Genomic DNA, 16,675 nt, shown 5'->3' on the forward strand with positions numbered 1-16,675 from the left:
TTTCACATTTGTAACTTCTCAACTATTATAAATCCAAACTATTCTCTCTCTCTTTGGAGGGAAAAGTCTCTTTTTCTTTTATTCGTCTTTATTTCATGAGGAAGTGACAGAATTTATACAACCAGTATGGAGAAACAATCCTCCAGCTGATTTACCATCCTGGAGAAGCAGCAGCCACTGATTTGAGTGCTGATATTAGGACATGACCCAAATTCTGAAGAGGGCTAAGAAACAGACTGATTTTATTAAATTTGGCTTATTTTAGTTGCTATTTCTATTCCCCCACCACCACCACCTTGCCAACACAAAAGAAATACTTCTGCTGACCTGAATAACTAGAAGATGGAGCCAAGGACAAAGATCTTGCTAGTAATTCCTACCCCTTATTGCTAAAATAGTCACTTCTTCATCAAAAATGATTGAAAAGCCTGAATTCAGTGGTGATTGCTTAACACTCATCACATGGACTTTTGCTTGCAAAAAAGAATCTGTAGCTATTTCCACTCAGAGCCATCTGGGTTTTGTACAGGCAGAGCACAGAGAAATATGAAGGATAAAAGTGGTCTCTGACTCAAATTTGACTCAAAATTCAGTTCCCAACCCTATGCTGATGGCTTTAATAGAATAGAATTTTCTGCAGATTGAATCCTCTCAGTCATATCTTTGACTTGTTTGCTTCAGACCAAGGCAGGCCTGGCTAGGTTTAGAACCTTACAGACAATTTGAATCCAAAACCTCAAACTAATCCAGATATTAGGATCCTGGAGAACCTCCTGGAAAGACTGTCTTTTGGTGCTGGTGAATCTGGCATGTCCACCACACCACTGGTTTTATTAGCCAGACTGGAGCAGCAACATTTCTCTATAGAATACTGAAAGCTCATTTGAAAGTGTGGTAAAATAGCTAATTTTTGGTTTTCAAGGGATTATTTTCAGGCCTAGTAGGTGAAGCTTTTGCTTTATTTGAAGTGAGTCAAAGACTGAAGTTAAATTGAGATTGAGGGGGGTGGGGGGGAAGCAGAAATCAGATCAATGGAAAAGATTTAAGTTAAATTCCAATCAGTAGAGGGGGAAAAAAAAAAATCAGATCAATTGAGAAAACAAGTGAAATTCAGATCAATAGGTTAAAAAAAAAGATAGAATAAAATCAGCTCAATGAACAAAACCCAGGCAGTGTGAATTTCAAACCACACCCTGCCTCTAAACACCAGTGTCCAAAAGCAATATTGCTTCCCAAACTCCTGCAGACTCCTCAGGCGCTTCTTTCAGACCCTGAAAAAGCTGGAATAAGCAGATTTTCCCAAACATGAAGATACTTTAGGACTGAGCAGACACTAAAAATCAGAACTCACCTGATATTTATACCTTGTTTGTGTATTTTACATGCATCAGAAGGCAGAATTCGGGAAAGTAAAGGCACTAAAGGCAGGGAGAGAGAATGAAGTTAGGACAATGAGGTTCCTCTGCAAACCATTGCCAGAAAAAAACCACAGAAATCAGTTTAATTTTGAAAGATTTTGACACAAACACAGCATTCCCCATTTTTCATCATCAACCCAATGCAAATTTAGGGACAAGTCCTCCATGATCCAGCAATCGACCCTTGTGGCCAAGATGGCAAATGGCCACCTGGGGGGCATGAAGAATGTGGCCACTATATTGAGGGAGGTTCTTCTCTCTGCCCTAGGAAAGCCACATCTGGAGGAATGGGTCCAGTTCTGGCCTCCCCAGTTCAAGAAACTACTGGAGAGAGTCCAGTGGAGGCTCCAAAGATGCTGAGGAGCCTGGAGCATCTCTGAGGAGGAAAGGCTGAGAGCCCTGGGGCTGGTGAGCCTGCAGAAGAGCAGCCTGAGAGGGGAGCTGAGCAATGTTTAACAGTATCTGTGTCACTAGATTACAGAACAAAATTCAGCTCCAAAAATGATTCAGGAAAAAAAAAACAAAACAAAACACCAAAACCCAGGTGATCTGTTTTTCCTTTGTTAACTTAAGATCTTGAGAAGTGGATTGTGAGCTTTCCAACATGCAGAGGAGAAGGGAATGGAATCCAGAGAAAAATGTGATGAAAATTGATTTTATTATCTCCCAACAAAAGAAACATGCAACTGCTTACCCCAACTTTGAAAATCCCAGTGAAGCTCTAGATAGAAGTCACCTAGCTGAGATGGAAAGAAGAATAAATTCAGGTTTTTAAGTCTTTATGACAACTGCAACATGTGCTGCAAGACAGGCAGAAGTTGGGCTTTGCCAAAGAACTTTTTCTGTGCTGTGTTTGATTTTAAACAAGGCTTAAAGACAACCTTTTCTGTGCTGTTTGATTTTAAAGTCATCTTAATTTCTTTCTGAAGCTTTAACTAGAATAGGATCAATAATGATAAATTGGTATCTCATCTGAACTACCCACTTTCAATGGTTATTTGTTAGTAATAATTTATACAGCTATTAAGCCTTAGATTGTAAATAATTTAAATGATTTATTTCAAAGAGATCAATGAAGCCTCTTTGCTGCTGTATTGATCACTTTCAACCCTATGGAATGACATTTTCTGGCTCAGATTAATGAGGCAGGTTTCAGCTAGAAGGATTCACAGCCACAAACTTCATTTTTCCTGTTGGAAATACACTTCAATAATTAAATAGAAGACCTTCTACCTCCATAAACAGACCTCAGTCAACTCCTTTAAACTGTGCTCAAAGCAAACCAAAATTAAGAGGTGACTTGATTAAAATCAGTAAGTGTTGGCAACATGCTGAGGTGGCCACTCCCTAAGAAGATGCCAACTCCAGGCCAGGTCTAGCACCAGCAGGAATAAGGGACAGCAGAGCTGGATTTAAGAAGGCTCTGTCTGCTCACACACAGAATATGAGTTGGGTTTCCTTCCTGGATCAATGAAAAATGTAAGAATGCTGGCAGAGACCATTCATAAACTGCATCACCAATGTAAGTGCAGCTCAATTTATCAGTGTACAGCTTAGTTAGCTCAAGATAAATAGTTGGTTTTCTACAAAGCCACTTGAGGCAGGAGAAGCTCATCCCACCCAAAGAGAAATAACCACCTGGCTTTACTGAGAAGTGAAGAATTGAAGGTTGGACTAGATGATCTTAAATGTTTCTTCTGACCAAAGATATTTTGTGATCTTCTCAATGCTCAGCAAGAGCTAAAGGGTGATGGGCAAGAGGATGGGGCCAGAGTCTTCTCAGTGCTGCCCAGTAACAGGACAAGGGGAAAGAGGTACAAACTGGAACCCAGGAGGAGAAAATCCTCTGCTTTGAGGGTGCTGGAGCCCTGCAGCAGGCTGCCCAGAGAGGTTGTAGAGTCTCCTCCTCTGGAGAGCTTCCAAACCCAGCTGGCCATTGTGATGCTGGGCAAGCTGCTGTGGGTGCCCCTGCTTTAGCCAGGGGGGTTGGACTGGATGATCTCCAGAGGTCCCTTCCAACCCCATCATGCAGGGATTCTGTGTGATTCTGTTTTCTAACCCCAGTTTTAGCACACCAGCAGCAATTTGAAATGGAGAAAATTGAGTTTTTCTTCTTGGCTTCCCTAAGGTTTCACTGTGCTCTAGAAGAATTGGAGAGTTAAACTCAAAACCTCTTTCATTATTAAGCAAGAAAAATAAAGTGTCATGAGTGACTGGTGACTAAAAACCACTGAATTATTCACCAGAACAAAGGATTTAAGAAAGGCTTAAAAACCTAATGCAAAAAAATAGAGATTAAAAATACATTAGGCTGCAAAGGAGACAAGCAGTTGTTTCTTATATAAACCTTTCTATTTCATAGATTCATGGAATGGTTTGGGTTGGAAGGGACCTTTAAGATCATCTAGATCCAATCCACCTGCCATGGGCAGGGACACCTTCCACTAGGCCAACTTGCTCAAGGCTGCATTTGGCCTGGCCTTGAACACCTCCAGGAAGGGAGCATCCACGACCTCCCTGGGCAATCTGTTCCAGTGTCTCACCACCCTCATTGTACAGAATTTCTTCCTACTCCCCAGTTTAAATCTGCCCTCAACTTCAGCTTCTAGAGGGTCGAGAAGAAAGCATGATCATGATTCTGAAAATGGGCACCGTGAGCCCAGGTTGCCATTAAGAACAACAGAGACTTGTGAAAGCAAGAACTTCAGTTGGCATCCAACCTTTGAGCACAAGCCACTGGTGTACATCATGACCTTGTTTGGTCAGCACCACTGCTCTGAACTCACCTCTTTCAGGGCTTTTAACAATCGAGGTCGTTTTTCTTCAACACTTTCCCTGGACTGCTGTTTGAGCTTCCTTAGGAGTGCTGTAACTGAAGAGAAATGAACCATGAGGTAAAGCTGCTTGCTTTGTTTGTTAATTACAGGTCACTGTCTGACATCTTCAAAATCAGGGTAAAACACAATTCAGCAGGATTTGAAGACACTCACTTTATGTGATGATAATTAGACATAGCCTACTCTGATCTCAGCAGGAAGAAAAGCCTCAGTAATTGTCTATAATACAAAGCAGATCATCTCAGGAGGTCATCCACACAACCATTTTATAGAACATGAGTGGGGTAACATCTACTCACACTGAGAAAATTCTACAGCAGCAAGCAGCTAATCTGCAGACTGTTGTTAGTGCATTACAAACTGGTTGCCTAAGCAGGCTGTGGATGCTCCCTCCCAGGAGCTGTTCAAGGCCAGGCAGGATGAGACCTTGAGCAACCTGCTCTAGCAGAAGGTGTCCCTGCTCATGGCAGGGTGCTGGAACCAGATGGTCTTTAAGGTGCCTTCTGATCCAAACTATTCTGTGATTCTATGAATTAAGAGACTTACAGACTGCTTTGGGTGGAAAGGGACCTTTCAAGGTCGTTTAGTCCAATGCCCCTGCAGTCAGCAGGGACATTTGCAACTAGAGCCCCAAACAACCTGACTGGCAGTGGTTCCAGGGATGCAGCATCTCCCATCTCTCTGGGTCTCAGCACCCTCAGTGTCAAATACTTCTCCCTTCCCTCCAGTCTGAATCTCCCTCCCTTAGTTCAAACCATCCCCCCCTTGTCCTGTCACAGCAGGCCCTGCTCAGAAGTTTGTCCCCAGCTTTCTGATCAGCCTGAAAGGCAGGCCACTGGAAGAGCCTTATCTTCTCCAGGCTGAACAATCTCTCATTAATATATTAATAATATCTTTATGGATATATGAATTTTCTGCTCTGGGACATGCTATTAACACCCAGCAGTGAGTAGCAGTAGAGTTCTCTTCCTTTTACTAATCCCTATCTACTAAAGTGATTGAATCATCACCATTTTTATTTCCCTTCCTGCTAAGATACAACACAAAAGCAATATCCCATGGCCAACTGCTATCTCAAATCCACATCTAACCATGTGGAGCAGCTCCAGTTAGATGATCCCACATAGCTAAAATCCACTCTGACCTTTTAAGTCCAACTTTAAAAGGTAATTCATTCCTTTTTTAATCACTTGAAGCAAAACCTTGACTGCTTAGCATTATGTACCCTAACACAACGTCTTTCTTGGACATGTGCAGACCTTTTTGTCTCACATTTAGATATAAAAAAGCTCAGTTGATGAAGATAAATTCTTCAGGGAAGCTTGTTGTCTCATATCTAAATATTGAAAAGTGCAGATGATTAAGAAATTCTTCAGGGAAGCTTCTTGGCTCATATATTAATATCTAAAAGTCCAGCTGATTAAGATTAATTCTCCAGGGAACTAAACCACAAGCATTATAAAACCTCCTAGCTTGAAAACCTTTTGTTTTCCTTTTCTAAAAGTGGCCTCAAGATCTAATTAATTAGGAAGCAGAGGCTCTTACTCATTTGTCTGTCTCCATAGCTGATGGCTTCTGCAAGAGGGCTCCATCCCTGAGCATTTTTCACCTTTACTGGAGCATTGTGGGCTAAAAGCAAATGGGCACATTCTGGAAGAAAAGAAGAAACAATGACAAAATCATCATGATTTCCAAGAAATATCAATCCAGGTGATTCAGAGTATAGGAAGCAATAATCCAAGAGTAGTAGATATTTAAAGAGAGTTTATCAAAATAGGCATCTGGACTCTGACTCACACTTTAAACAACCCAAAAATATTTATCAGAAGACTCACAGCACCTCCCCATTCAATTACTGCACTGAAGACATAATTGCTGACCAACCACTAGTTATGATACCATTGGAAAAATGTCCCTGCTGCTTCTTCTAAAGCTCCACCTCTGTGTATCCATCTAGAGAAGGTATCTCAAGACACTACATCACTGTTCTCCACTTAATGCATAAAACCACCTATTAAGATGCACTTCATAGTCTTCCTTCCTCTGTCTCCAGCTCCTTAGTTCAAAGGTTGTCCTGGTATGAGCTACAGCCCAACTTTCAATCCAGTATTGAAGGCAGAGGGGCACATGTGGGGAGAAGGGCACAGGATAAGGGACCCCCAACTGCTCAGGAAGGGATTGAAGTACATGGATGGCATCTGCAGGAGAAAGCAGAGGGACCACCAGCATCAAGCCTTTTCCTCCCCAGCTGGTATCCCAGGAGGACTCTGTCTCTTCTGCCTTCAATCCCCATCCCTGTGCTCCTGAATCCAGATCCAGAATCCATTTCCCATCTGTTGAGTCCGGGCTGGGACTTGTCCAGTGCCTGCCCCCAGCATCAGTGGTGCCAGTGGTGCCCTCATTCCATTAGAGGCTGTGTTCCATATTGGTTTGTGTCTCTATTCTAAGGCACTGTTGTTCTGTCCTTCCCAGCTGGGTTAGTTTCTTTCCCACCCCATCAGTCTCTCTCCCTTCTTTCCTTCCTCCTCCCTTTGGGAAACAGAGTTCATGGAGAGCCTCTGGCACTTGTGTGGTGGTCACACTAGCCCTGACAAAGGCCAAGGAGAAGCTAATTTGCTAGAAATGATGATGGAGGCAGACTTGATGCACCTCCTTGAGAACACGTGTGCAGAAGACAGAGAGGAAGCTGTGGCACTGACACATCCCTGTGCTGCAACATCCTGTGATGATGTGGCATCTACAGTGGGCCAACAAGGCACATTCTGACCCAGGAGCTCCTCAGAACATGTGCAGGACCAGCTGTACAAGAGGGACCAGGTACTACAGGGCCAACAGGTGGCTATCCAGAGCACTGAGTTTAAAACACATGCCTCGTGGTCCTGTGCTCCATCACTGGAGGGACGTATTCCATCAACACTAAGAGCCTGCATCAATGGACAAGAGAAGAAACTTCATTGGTGAGGGTGCTGGAGCCCTGGAGCAGGCTGCCCATGGAGGTTGTGGAGTCTCCTTCTCTGGAGAGATTCCAAACCACTCGGACACTGTGATCCTGGGCAAGCTGATGTGGATGTCCCTGCTTTCAAGAGGGCTTTAACTGGATGAGCTCCAGAGGTCTTTTCCAACCCCCACCATGCTGGGATTCTGTCGTGCTACCCCTGATGCTCATACTGTGCTGATAAGAAATGTTACCATTGCATCAAACCACACAAGGTCCTAGCACAGTCACAGAATCATAGAATGGTTGGAGCTGGAAGGGACCTTATGGATCACCTCGTCACAGCTCAACATACATTCTCTGCTCACAGAATCATCGAATCAGTAAGGTTTCAAAGACTTCTAAGATGATCCAGTCTACAGATAAAAGGTGATGGTGGAATGATGAATAGTCTTTAAAATGAAGGAGATAACAAAGCTTAGAGTATTTCCATGCTTTGAAGGTGTCCTCATCTGAAACCTCAGTTTCAAAGTTCTTCAGTTTCTAAATCCAGAACTTCTCCTCCCCACACCTCGTTAAAAAGAAAAACGACGTGACCCGTCTGCAAAGACATAGCAGGACCAAGCTGCAGGCTGAAGGAATTTCTCATCAAAAAAAGGCTGGGCAGGCATGAAGGCAAGATGAACTTCCTCCATGATTCTCCTACTCTAGATGGCACAGGAAACGGTACGAGTCATTCCAGATGCAACCACAGTGACTCACCAGCAAGCAGAGTGCTTGGAGGGGAAGAGACACTTCCCTGGTGGACAGATTATCTTCTGTGGTGAGTAAAACCAAGCCCTGGCTGCTGGGTCTGCAAATGGAGGAGCTGGGATGGCTCTTTAGATACAGTGCCCACTGTTAGGTGAGACCTTGTACCTTGTAGTGATAGGACAAGGGGCAATGGCTTTGTGTTAACAGCAGAGCACTTTCAGGAGAACTGAACCATTTCTTTTTCCTCTTGCCCTCATGCCTTCAAGGTGACTGAAGAGCTAACAAAATGGGTGGCTTTACCTACCTTTATGTCCCAACATCACAGCAAGGTGTAAAGGAGTGTTTCCTACAACAAATAACAGGACAAAGAGGTTAAATTCAAGGTCAGAGAAGCCATCACAGTTCCTCCAGGTGTTGGCACACACCACTCAAACATTAGATGATAACAAACTTCAGATTCGAGAGCTCCCAAGGAGCAACCCAAAGTCCAACACAGCAGTTCCACTTCTCTAAGCAACCACTTGCATTAGAAGTATTGAATAACAGGTTGGTTCAGGTTGGAAGGGACCTTAAAGATCATCTAATTCCAACCACTTGCCATGGCCACAGACACCATCCACTGGACCAGATGATTGCTCAAGATCTCATCCAAACTGGCTTTGAACACTACCAAGCTTGGAGCCTCTGCAACTGCTCTAGGCAACCTGTTCCAGTGCCTCACCACCCTCATGGGGAAGAATTTCTTCTTCATGTCTTGTCTAAATTCAACTTCTTTCAGTCCGAAGCCATCACCCCTTACCCCATCACTCCATGCCTTTGCCAAAAGTCCTCTCCAGCAGCCCCCCTTCAAATCCTGGAAGGCTGCTCCAAGGTCTTCTTGGAGCCTTCACCAGGCTGAACAACTCCAACTTCTCAGCCTGTATTCATAGGAGAAGTGTTCCAGCCCTCAGACCATCTTCATGCCCTCCTTTGGAGAGGCATCTAAGAAGGGTATTTTATTTCAAATAAGTCTATTTCATGGACCAAGAGAGCTTTTTTTTGAATATCATCTTGGAGGACCTCTTTGTTTGGAGGAAGTCTCAAGAGATACTGGAGCAGGTTGCCCAGGGAGGTTGTGAATGCTCCCTCCCTGGAGGTGTTCCAGGCCAGGTTGGACGAGGCCTTGAGCTACCTGGGCTAGTGGAAGATGTCCCTGCCCACAGCAGAGGATTGGAATTTGATGATTTTGAAGGTCTCTTCCAACCCAAGCCATTCTATGAATCTCTGAATAACCCAAAGCTCCACACTTCTCATGGCCTCAAGTCTAGTATTTCATAGAGAATGACACATCTAGGTTAAAAGCCGCTCAAAGATATGACACTGATGAAAATTTTAAGAGCTTATTAATTTTTCAAAGACTTGGTACAAAATCATTCCTAATACAATGCAATCATAGAATGGGTTGGGTTAGAAAGCACCTTAAAGATCACTCAGTTCCAGCCTCCCCTGTCATGGGGAAGGACACTTTAAACACTAAGTGGGAAGAAAAAATTTTTGGACAACAAATTTATTTTGCAATTCTACCAAATAAAGTTGATTTTAGGGTTATTTGACAGCACCACATCACCAGGAAGTATTTGTTACATGCAAAGAACCTCACAAACATTGATCAGTATTTCAAGGGTGGCTGTCAGAAGGACAGGACCAGGCTTTTTTCAGTGGTGCCCAGTGACAGGACAAGGGGCAATGAGCACGAACTTGACCATAAGAAGTTCCATCTAAACATGATGAGGACCTTCTTTAAGGCAGATGGGAGCTCTGGAGCAGGCTGCCCACAGAGTCTCCTTCTCTGGAGACATTCAAAACCCACCTGGACACGTTCCTGTGGGACCTTCTCTAGGTGACCCTGCCTTGGCAGGGGGGTTGGACTGGATGATCTCCAGAGGCCTCTTCCAACCCCTACCATTCAGGGTGATGCATTGTACAGCTAAGAGATGGAATCCCAAGTGTGGAGAGGCTGCTACACAGTGACTCTCTATGCTGTAGGGTCATTGACACCACCGCTGGGCATGGATGCAGGCTGGGGATGAAGGGCTGGAGAGCAGCCCTGTAGAGACAGACTTGGGCTGCTGGTGGGTGAAAAGCTGGAGATGAGCCAGCACTGTGCACTGCCAGCCCAGAGCCAGCCCTGTCCTGGGCTGATCCCCAGCAGCATGGACAGGGAGGGGATTCTGCTCCTCTGCTCTGCTGAGACCCCACCTGCAGTGCTGGGGCCAGCTCTGAAGTCTTCATCAGAGACAGTGACCTGTTGGAGCAGGACCAAGGGTGGCCACAGCAATGCTGGGAGGGGTGGAAGCCCTCTGCTGTGAGAGAGCGGAGGTTATTCAACCCTGCGTAAGAGAAAGTTACAGGGAGACCTTCTGGTGGCCTTTCAGTGCTTAAAGAGGCAAATCAGAAAGCTGGGGACAGATTTCTGAGCAGGGTCTGCTGTGACAGGACAAGGGGGGATGGGTTGAACTCAAAGAGGGAGATTCAAACTGGAAAGAAGGGAGAAATGTTTGACAGTGAGGGTGGCGAGACAGTGTCCCAGGTTGCCCAGAGAGGCAGTAGATGTTCCATCCCTGGAACCACTGCAGGTCAGGTGGTCTGGGGCTCTCAGCAACCTGCTGTAGTTGCAGATGTCCCTGCTGACTGCAGGGGGGTTGGATTGGACGGACCTTGGTGAAAGGTCCCTTCCCACCCAAAGCAGCTTGTGAGTCTATGACCATGAAGTCTCCTCTCCAGACAGCGAGCAGACAAAGGCAGAGCTTCCAAGCAGCTCCAAGCTCCACCACACATGCTACAAATTCTTCTTGTGGGTCACTGGCAACATCAGCCAGCTCCATCCTCCTTCATTATGCACATGAAGCTGCCCTCAAATGTTCTATTAATAGATCCTGTAACATCTGTGAGCCAAAGCACAATGCAGAGCACCGGATGCAGCAGTGCTTTGTTAAGTGACTGAACTAACGATGTTATGAAGGAAGGAACTTGGGAAGGAGCCACACCAGCTACTCAGAGCACTCCAATGATGCAAGACAGAGGATGAGCATGGTTCTCAGCTTATCAAGCACTGCATAGGTGGATCAGGGGATGGAGGGCAACCTCACCACGTCTTCAGACAACATCAAGTTGATCTGCTCAATGGTAGGAAAGTTCTACACAGGGGTTTGGGTTGATGAGCTGAGGTTCAACAAGGCCAAGTGCTGGGTCTTGCACATAGGTCACACCCAGCCCATAAAGGCTCCAGGCTTGGGGCAGAGTGACTGGAGACTGCCCAGCAGAAAATGACTCTAGGGGTGCTGGTTTACAGCTGTTGAACACTAGCCAGCATATGGTCCAGGTGGACAAGAAGGCAAAGAGCACCCTGGCCTGGATCTGCAATAGTGTGGCCAGTAGGACCAGAGTAGGGATTGTCCCCCTAGACTGGAGACTAGTGAGGTCACACCTTGCATCCTGGGTTCAGTTTTGGGCCCCTCTCTCCAAGAAGGACATCAAGGGATTGGAGCAGGTCTGGAACAGGGCAATGAAGCTGGTGAAGGGTCTGGAGAACAGGTCTGGTGAGGAGCAGCTGAGAGACCTGGGGTTGTTCAGCCTGAAGAAAAGGAGGCCAAGGGGAGACCTTCTGGCCAGGAGGATGAAGCCAGGTGGGGGTTGGCCTCTTCTCCCAAGGAGCAAGTGACAGGACAAGAGCAAACAGCCTCAAGTTGTCCCAGGGGAGATTTAGGCTGGGCATTAGAAAAAAAACTTCTTCACTGATAGAGTGTTTAGGCCCTGGAAGAAGCTGCCCAGGGCAGTGGTGGAGTCCTCATTCCTAGAGGGGTTTCAAAGCTGTAAAGATGTGGTGCTGAGGGACATGGCTTAGCAGTGACTTGGCAGTGCTGGGTTAATGGTTGGACCTGCTGATCTTTGACTCCATATATCTAAAACCAGCTCTACACTCAGTTTTCTCCAACAGTGAAAAATCTGAAGATTTAAAACCACCCTCCAGCTTTCAAACAGTGACTTCAACAGAGCCAGACAGCTTCAGAAGCTAGGACAGCTTGGTAAAACAGCAAGAAAGAAGACAACAAAAGCTAACCATGCCCCTGAGAGCCTTCCTGAGAACTCTGATAGATTTCATTCAGCTGATAAGCAGAAAGTGCAGTTGGGAGATAACACCCATCACTTCAAACTCCTCTGGCCAAGGTTCTGAGCAGCTCACCAAACTCTGCTGTTATCACTGCTTGGAGCAGGAGGTTGGACTAGATCACATCCAGAGAGCTCTTCCAACACAGACATCAACTCAATGATTGTCTTTTCACCAAGAAGTGTGCAAAAAATAGATAGGAAACTTGGATCCAACAGATAATGGGGAGAGGAAATGGAAGGTGCACAGTAATTGACAGAATGTCTTTTTTGGACATGTGAAGGGTACAGAAATGAGAACCTATCAGCTCCACATGAAAAATAAAAATGGTTGTAAGCCACCAAATTAAGAAATTCTGGCCACAGAATGTCTCCATGCAACCTTCAAGCTCTTCCCACCAGCAGGAGAAGAGGAAGCAGACAGATTCCTTGCTTGTCTTATGGTAGCCTTAAGCAGAAGAAAATTTTTGCTCTGCTCAGGAGAAGTGAGGGAACAGCAATGCCTTGGAAGAGATGATACCAATCTCCTGTCAAGCCAACCATCAACACCAAGTAGCAGCAGCAACACCCATCAGGGTTTGAAGCAGGTAGCAGCAGAAGACTTTCCATAACAGTCATGTCAGAAACCTGGCAGACACAGCAGGATTTCTACTCCTTTAGGATCTGGAAACAAACTCAAGCCCAGCAGCTGCTGAAGGAGCCACACTCTCATTCTCTTGATGGGTATCTGGGTGGATGAAGTTCCAGACTGATTGATTAATTAATACCAGTTGGATGAGGCCTTGAGCAAGCTGATCTAGTGGGAGGTGTTCCTGCCCATGGAACTAGATCATCATGAGGGTCCCTTCCAACCCAAACCATTCTATTGATGAATAATGGGACTCAAAGGGAACAGCTCCACAGGAACACAAATCATAATCAGCTGCTGATCCTGTGTGACCTTCTTTAGGAGAACCTGGCTTAGCATGGGGGTTAGACTTCATGATCTCCAGAAGATTATGAAGAGGAGTGTTACCAGGAGGTCAGGAGATTCTCCTGCTCTCTTTCAGCTCTGCTCTGCACTAGGGAGGTCACAGCTGGAGTACTGGATCCAGTCCTGGGCTCCCCAGAGAGATAGAAAACTACTGTCTACTGTGGACTCCAAAGATGCTGAGGGGCCTGCAGCACCTCTGTGAGGAGGAAAGGCTGAGATACCTGAGGCTGGTGAGCCTGGAGAAGAGCAGCCTGAGAGGGGATCTGCTTAGTAAGAGCTAAAGGAGCTGTGGGGGGCAAGAGGATGGGGCCAGACTGAGTATTGCCAAGTGACAGGACAACAGGCACAAACTGGAACCCAGGAGGTTCCATCTGAACAGGAGGAGAGAATTCTTTGTTGTGAGGGTGCTGGAGCCCTGGATCAGGCTGCCCAGAGAGGTTGTGGAGTCTCCTTGTCAGGAGAGCTTCCGAAGCCCTCTGGCCATTGTGATCCTGGGCAAGCTGCTGTGGGTGCCCCTGCTTTAGCCAGGGGGTTGGACTGGATGATGGCCAGAGGTCACTTCCAACTCCATCATGCTGTGAGGATGGCAAGAACTGCTGAAACTCCTCTAGAATATTTATCTTGAGCATACAGAATAAGTCCAGGTAAAATTATTCTGATGAAAGGAGGTGAAATTTAACACTGATCAGTGTTTCCTTGGCAGCACACAGTGCAACTAAGCACTTCTGCCAGGACAGGGAAAGGATGGCTGGATGGTTCTACCAGCTTGAGGCTATCAGTGAAGCACAGCATGTGTTGATTCCATGAGCACAAGCAGCTGCACAGCAGAGAGCTGCTGGAGAGGGAGGGAGGGAGGGAAGGGTGTGAATTTCCAACTGTGTGTGGCTCACCTGGGTAAGGGAGCGGAAATCCAGCAGGCACTGTAAATAATGAAGTAGCTGACGTGTTGCTTGGATGCTTTCCATCCCACTGAATCATCACAACGTGCTTGCTGTGACCATTTCTAGACACTGACCTGGGCACATACTTGGGCAGCTGCAATCAAATTCATTCTCTTTTGGCCACAGCTCAGCTCAGCACATCAGCAAACCTCACATTTCCCTTCCACCTAAAGACAGCTTCATCGCTAGCTAGAGCTTTGGGAAGTAGGCACTTCCCTCCACACCTCATGGAGCCTACAGGCCTTATTTCAACACAGCAGGGGCACAGCAGGGCCTGAAACCCTGCACTGGAGCAACAACTGTCTGCACAAAACCTCACCTGAAATACAGGGCTGAGAATCACAGAACCGGAGCTTGGGTTGGAAAAGACCCACCACTGAAGTCCAAACATTCTCTAATTCTACCCAGTCTGCTGTTGAACCACATCTCTCAGCACCACATATCCACATCTTCTAAACACCTTCAGGGATGAGGACTCCACCATTGCCCTGAGCAGCCTAGGCCATGCTTTGAGAACCCTTTCAGTGAAGGAGTTTCTTCTAATGAGCAACCTAAACCTCCCCTGGGGCAACTTACAGTCATTTCCTCTTGTCCTGTCATTTGTCCATTGGGAGAAGAGACTAACATCCATCTGGCTCCAGCCTACTTATAGGGAGCTCTAGAGAGCCAGCAGGTCTCCCCTCAGCCTCCTTTTCTCCAGGCTCAACAACCCCAGTTCCCTCAACTGCTCCCCACCAGACCTGTTCTCCAGACCCTCCTTCAGACCAGCTCCAGCCCCTGCATATCCTTCCTGGAGTGAGGGGTCCAAAACTGAACCCAGGACTCAAGGTGTGACTTCACCAGTGCCCAGCACAGGGGAGCAATCCCTGTCCTACTCCTGCCAGCCACACTATTACTGATCCAAGCTAGAATGGTGGTACCTGGGCACACACTGCCTGATCTTCAGCTGCCATCAAGTAGCACCCCCAGGTCCTTTTCTGCTGGGCAGGATTCAGCCACTCTGCCCCAAGTCTGGAGCCTTCATGGGGTTGTTGTTACAGAAGTGCAGTATCCACTGGCACATGGATGTGTAGCTTTAACTTTTTGTTAGGCATCTGGAAGGAAGGAAGGAAGGAAGCCAAGTCTGCTTTCCTAGAATAACTCAGCAAGGAGAGCTGTCTGTCCAGAATAAAACCTTCTGAATCTATGTTGAAGCTCCTGAATGCACATTATAGTAACAATAGAAATCATCTGCAAGTTACCCACAGCAGCTTCTCCCCCAAAATGCATAGGTTTTGGAGTAATAACAGCAGCTTTTGGATGGGTGATGGGGTTTGAGGTCAACTCAGGGAGGCTGCACTCAGTTTGCTTTCTCAGAACAGCAAGAGTTTAACATTCTACAGGACTTTGTTTTCCTGAACTTCACCACACTAAAAATAGGAGTGAACTGCAAACAAAAACTGTTACTAGAAGTTCTTTCTCCCTCCTCTGTCACTTCCTCACGTTCTGGGATTCTTCTGGTTTATTTCTGACTAGAGGTTATCTACGCCATCAACTCACAACTCAAAAATGTAAACAAGGGGATGGATCCAAGCAGGAAGAAAACAACAACAGGGAAATATTAGTCAGGCCTTTGGCATGTCAAGGCATCAAGGGTTTACTATTGGGGTTTTGGTGAAAACTATATAAAAAAGAACACTTAAAGCAAAAATTGGGAGAAGGAGAAGGAGTAAAAGTCCCCAAAGAGTTCCTACTGCAATCAGCATCAAGGAAGCAGAATTCCTTTATCTATAGATTTCTGTGCCTCTGTGTGTGTAAATACTTTAAAATAGGTATCAACATTTCTGACACCTCTTGAACATGATAGTGTGGTGAAGGTGGAGCAGAAGTGCCTCAGAGTAACTCTACTAAGCTCATGACGATGAGTTACTTGAGGAAGAGCTGGAGGAGGCAGCAGAAGGAACCCAAGGAGTGAGAAAATCTCCTCCCCAGTCTGCTGCTTTCACTCCAGCAGTGTTTGGAATGAGGAGCACAGGATAAATTTATCTGGAGCTATATTTAAAACAATATCCTGACAGCAATGTTGTGACAGTTGTAGGAGATACTCCCTGGCTTGACTGAGGAAACGGACCTGCAAATTACTCCACAGGCATCAGGTTGTGTTTCAGAGCCTGATGTTCTCCTGGACATGGCAGGTAATTTCCAGGTGCATTATTCTTCTTCCCATTATACTAATCCCAGTGATTGCTCAGGCATTGGAACAGGCTGCCCAGGGAGGTGGTGGAGTCACCATCCCTGGAGGTGTTCAAGAAATGTGCAGACATGGCACTTGGGGACATAGTTTAATAACCCTGGTAGTGCTGGGTTGATGGCTGGACTTGATGATCTCAGAGGTCTTTTCCAACCCAAACAATTCTATGACTGCTCTTCTTGAATGCTTTTAGATCACACAATTAACTAAAACAAAGGTAACATATTTCTGTCATTTGAAAGAGGAGCACAGGCACATTCTTTAATTACAACCCTTTCTAATACTACGTGTGGTATAACTCTGTATCTGCCAGCAGAAACCTAACCTGGCTGACATCAAGAAGTGTGTGGCCAGCAGCTGAAAGGAGGTTCTTTCCTCCCTCTACTCTGCTCTAAGGAGGCCATATCTGGAGTACTGGCTCCACTTCTGAGCTCCCCAATTC

General features: G+C 45.9%; 1 protein-coding gene across 1 annotated transcript in view; it reads right to left on the reverse strand.

The window, feature by feature from the left end:
- Positions 1–16,675, reverse strand: part of ANKRD13C (ankyrin repeat domain 13C) — a 28,791-nt gene that overhangs the window by 10,665 nt on the left and 1,451 nt on the right. Inside the window, exons 2-6 of the mRNA XM_054384250.1 lie at positions 8,248–8,289; positions 5,801–5,905; positions 4,205–4,290; positions 2,113–2,158; positions 1,352–1,418 (exon numbers count right to left, since the gene is read on the reverse strand). Of these exons, the coding sequence (XP_054240225.1) occupies positions 1,352–1,418; positions 2,113–2,158; positions 4,205–4,290; positions 5,801–5,905; positions 8,248–8,289 (346 nt within the window). The remainder of the gene's footprint in view (positions 1–1,351; positions 1,419–2,112; positions 2,159–4,204; positions 4,291–5,800; positions 5,906–8,247; positions 8,290–16,675) is intronic.

This window comes from Indicator indicator, chromosome 10 (assembly GCF_027791375.1).
Source record: "Indicator indicator isolate 239-I01 chromosome 10, UM_Iind_1.1, whole genome shotgun sequence".
NCBI lineage: Eukaryota > Metazoa > Chordata > Aves > Piciformes > Indicatoridae > Indicator > Indicator indicator.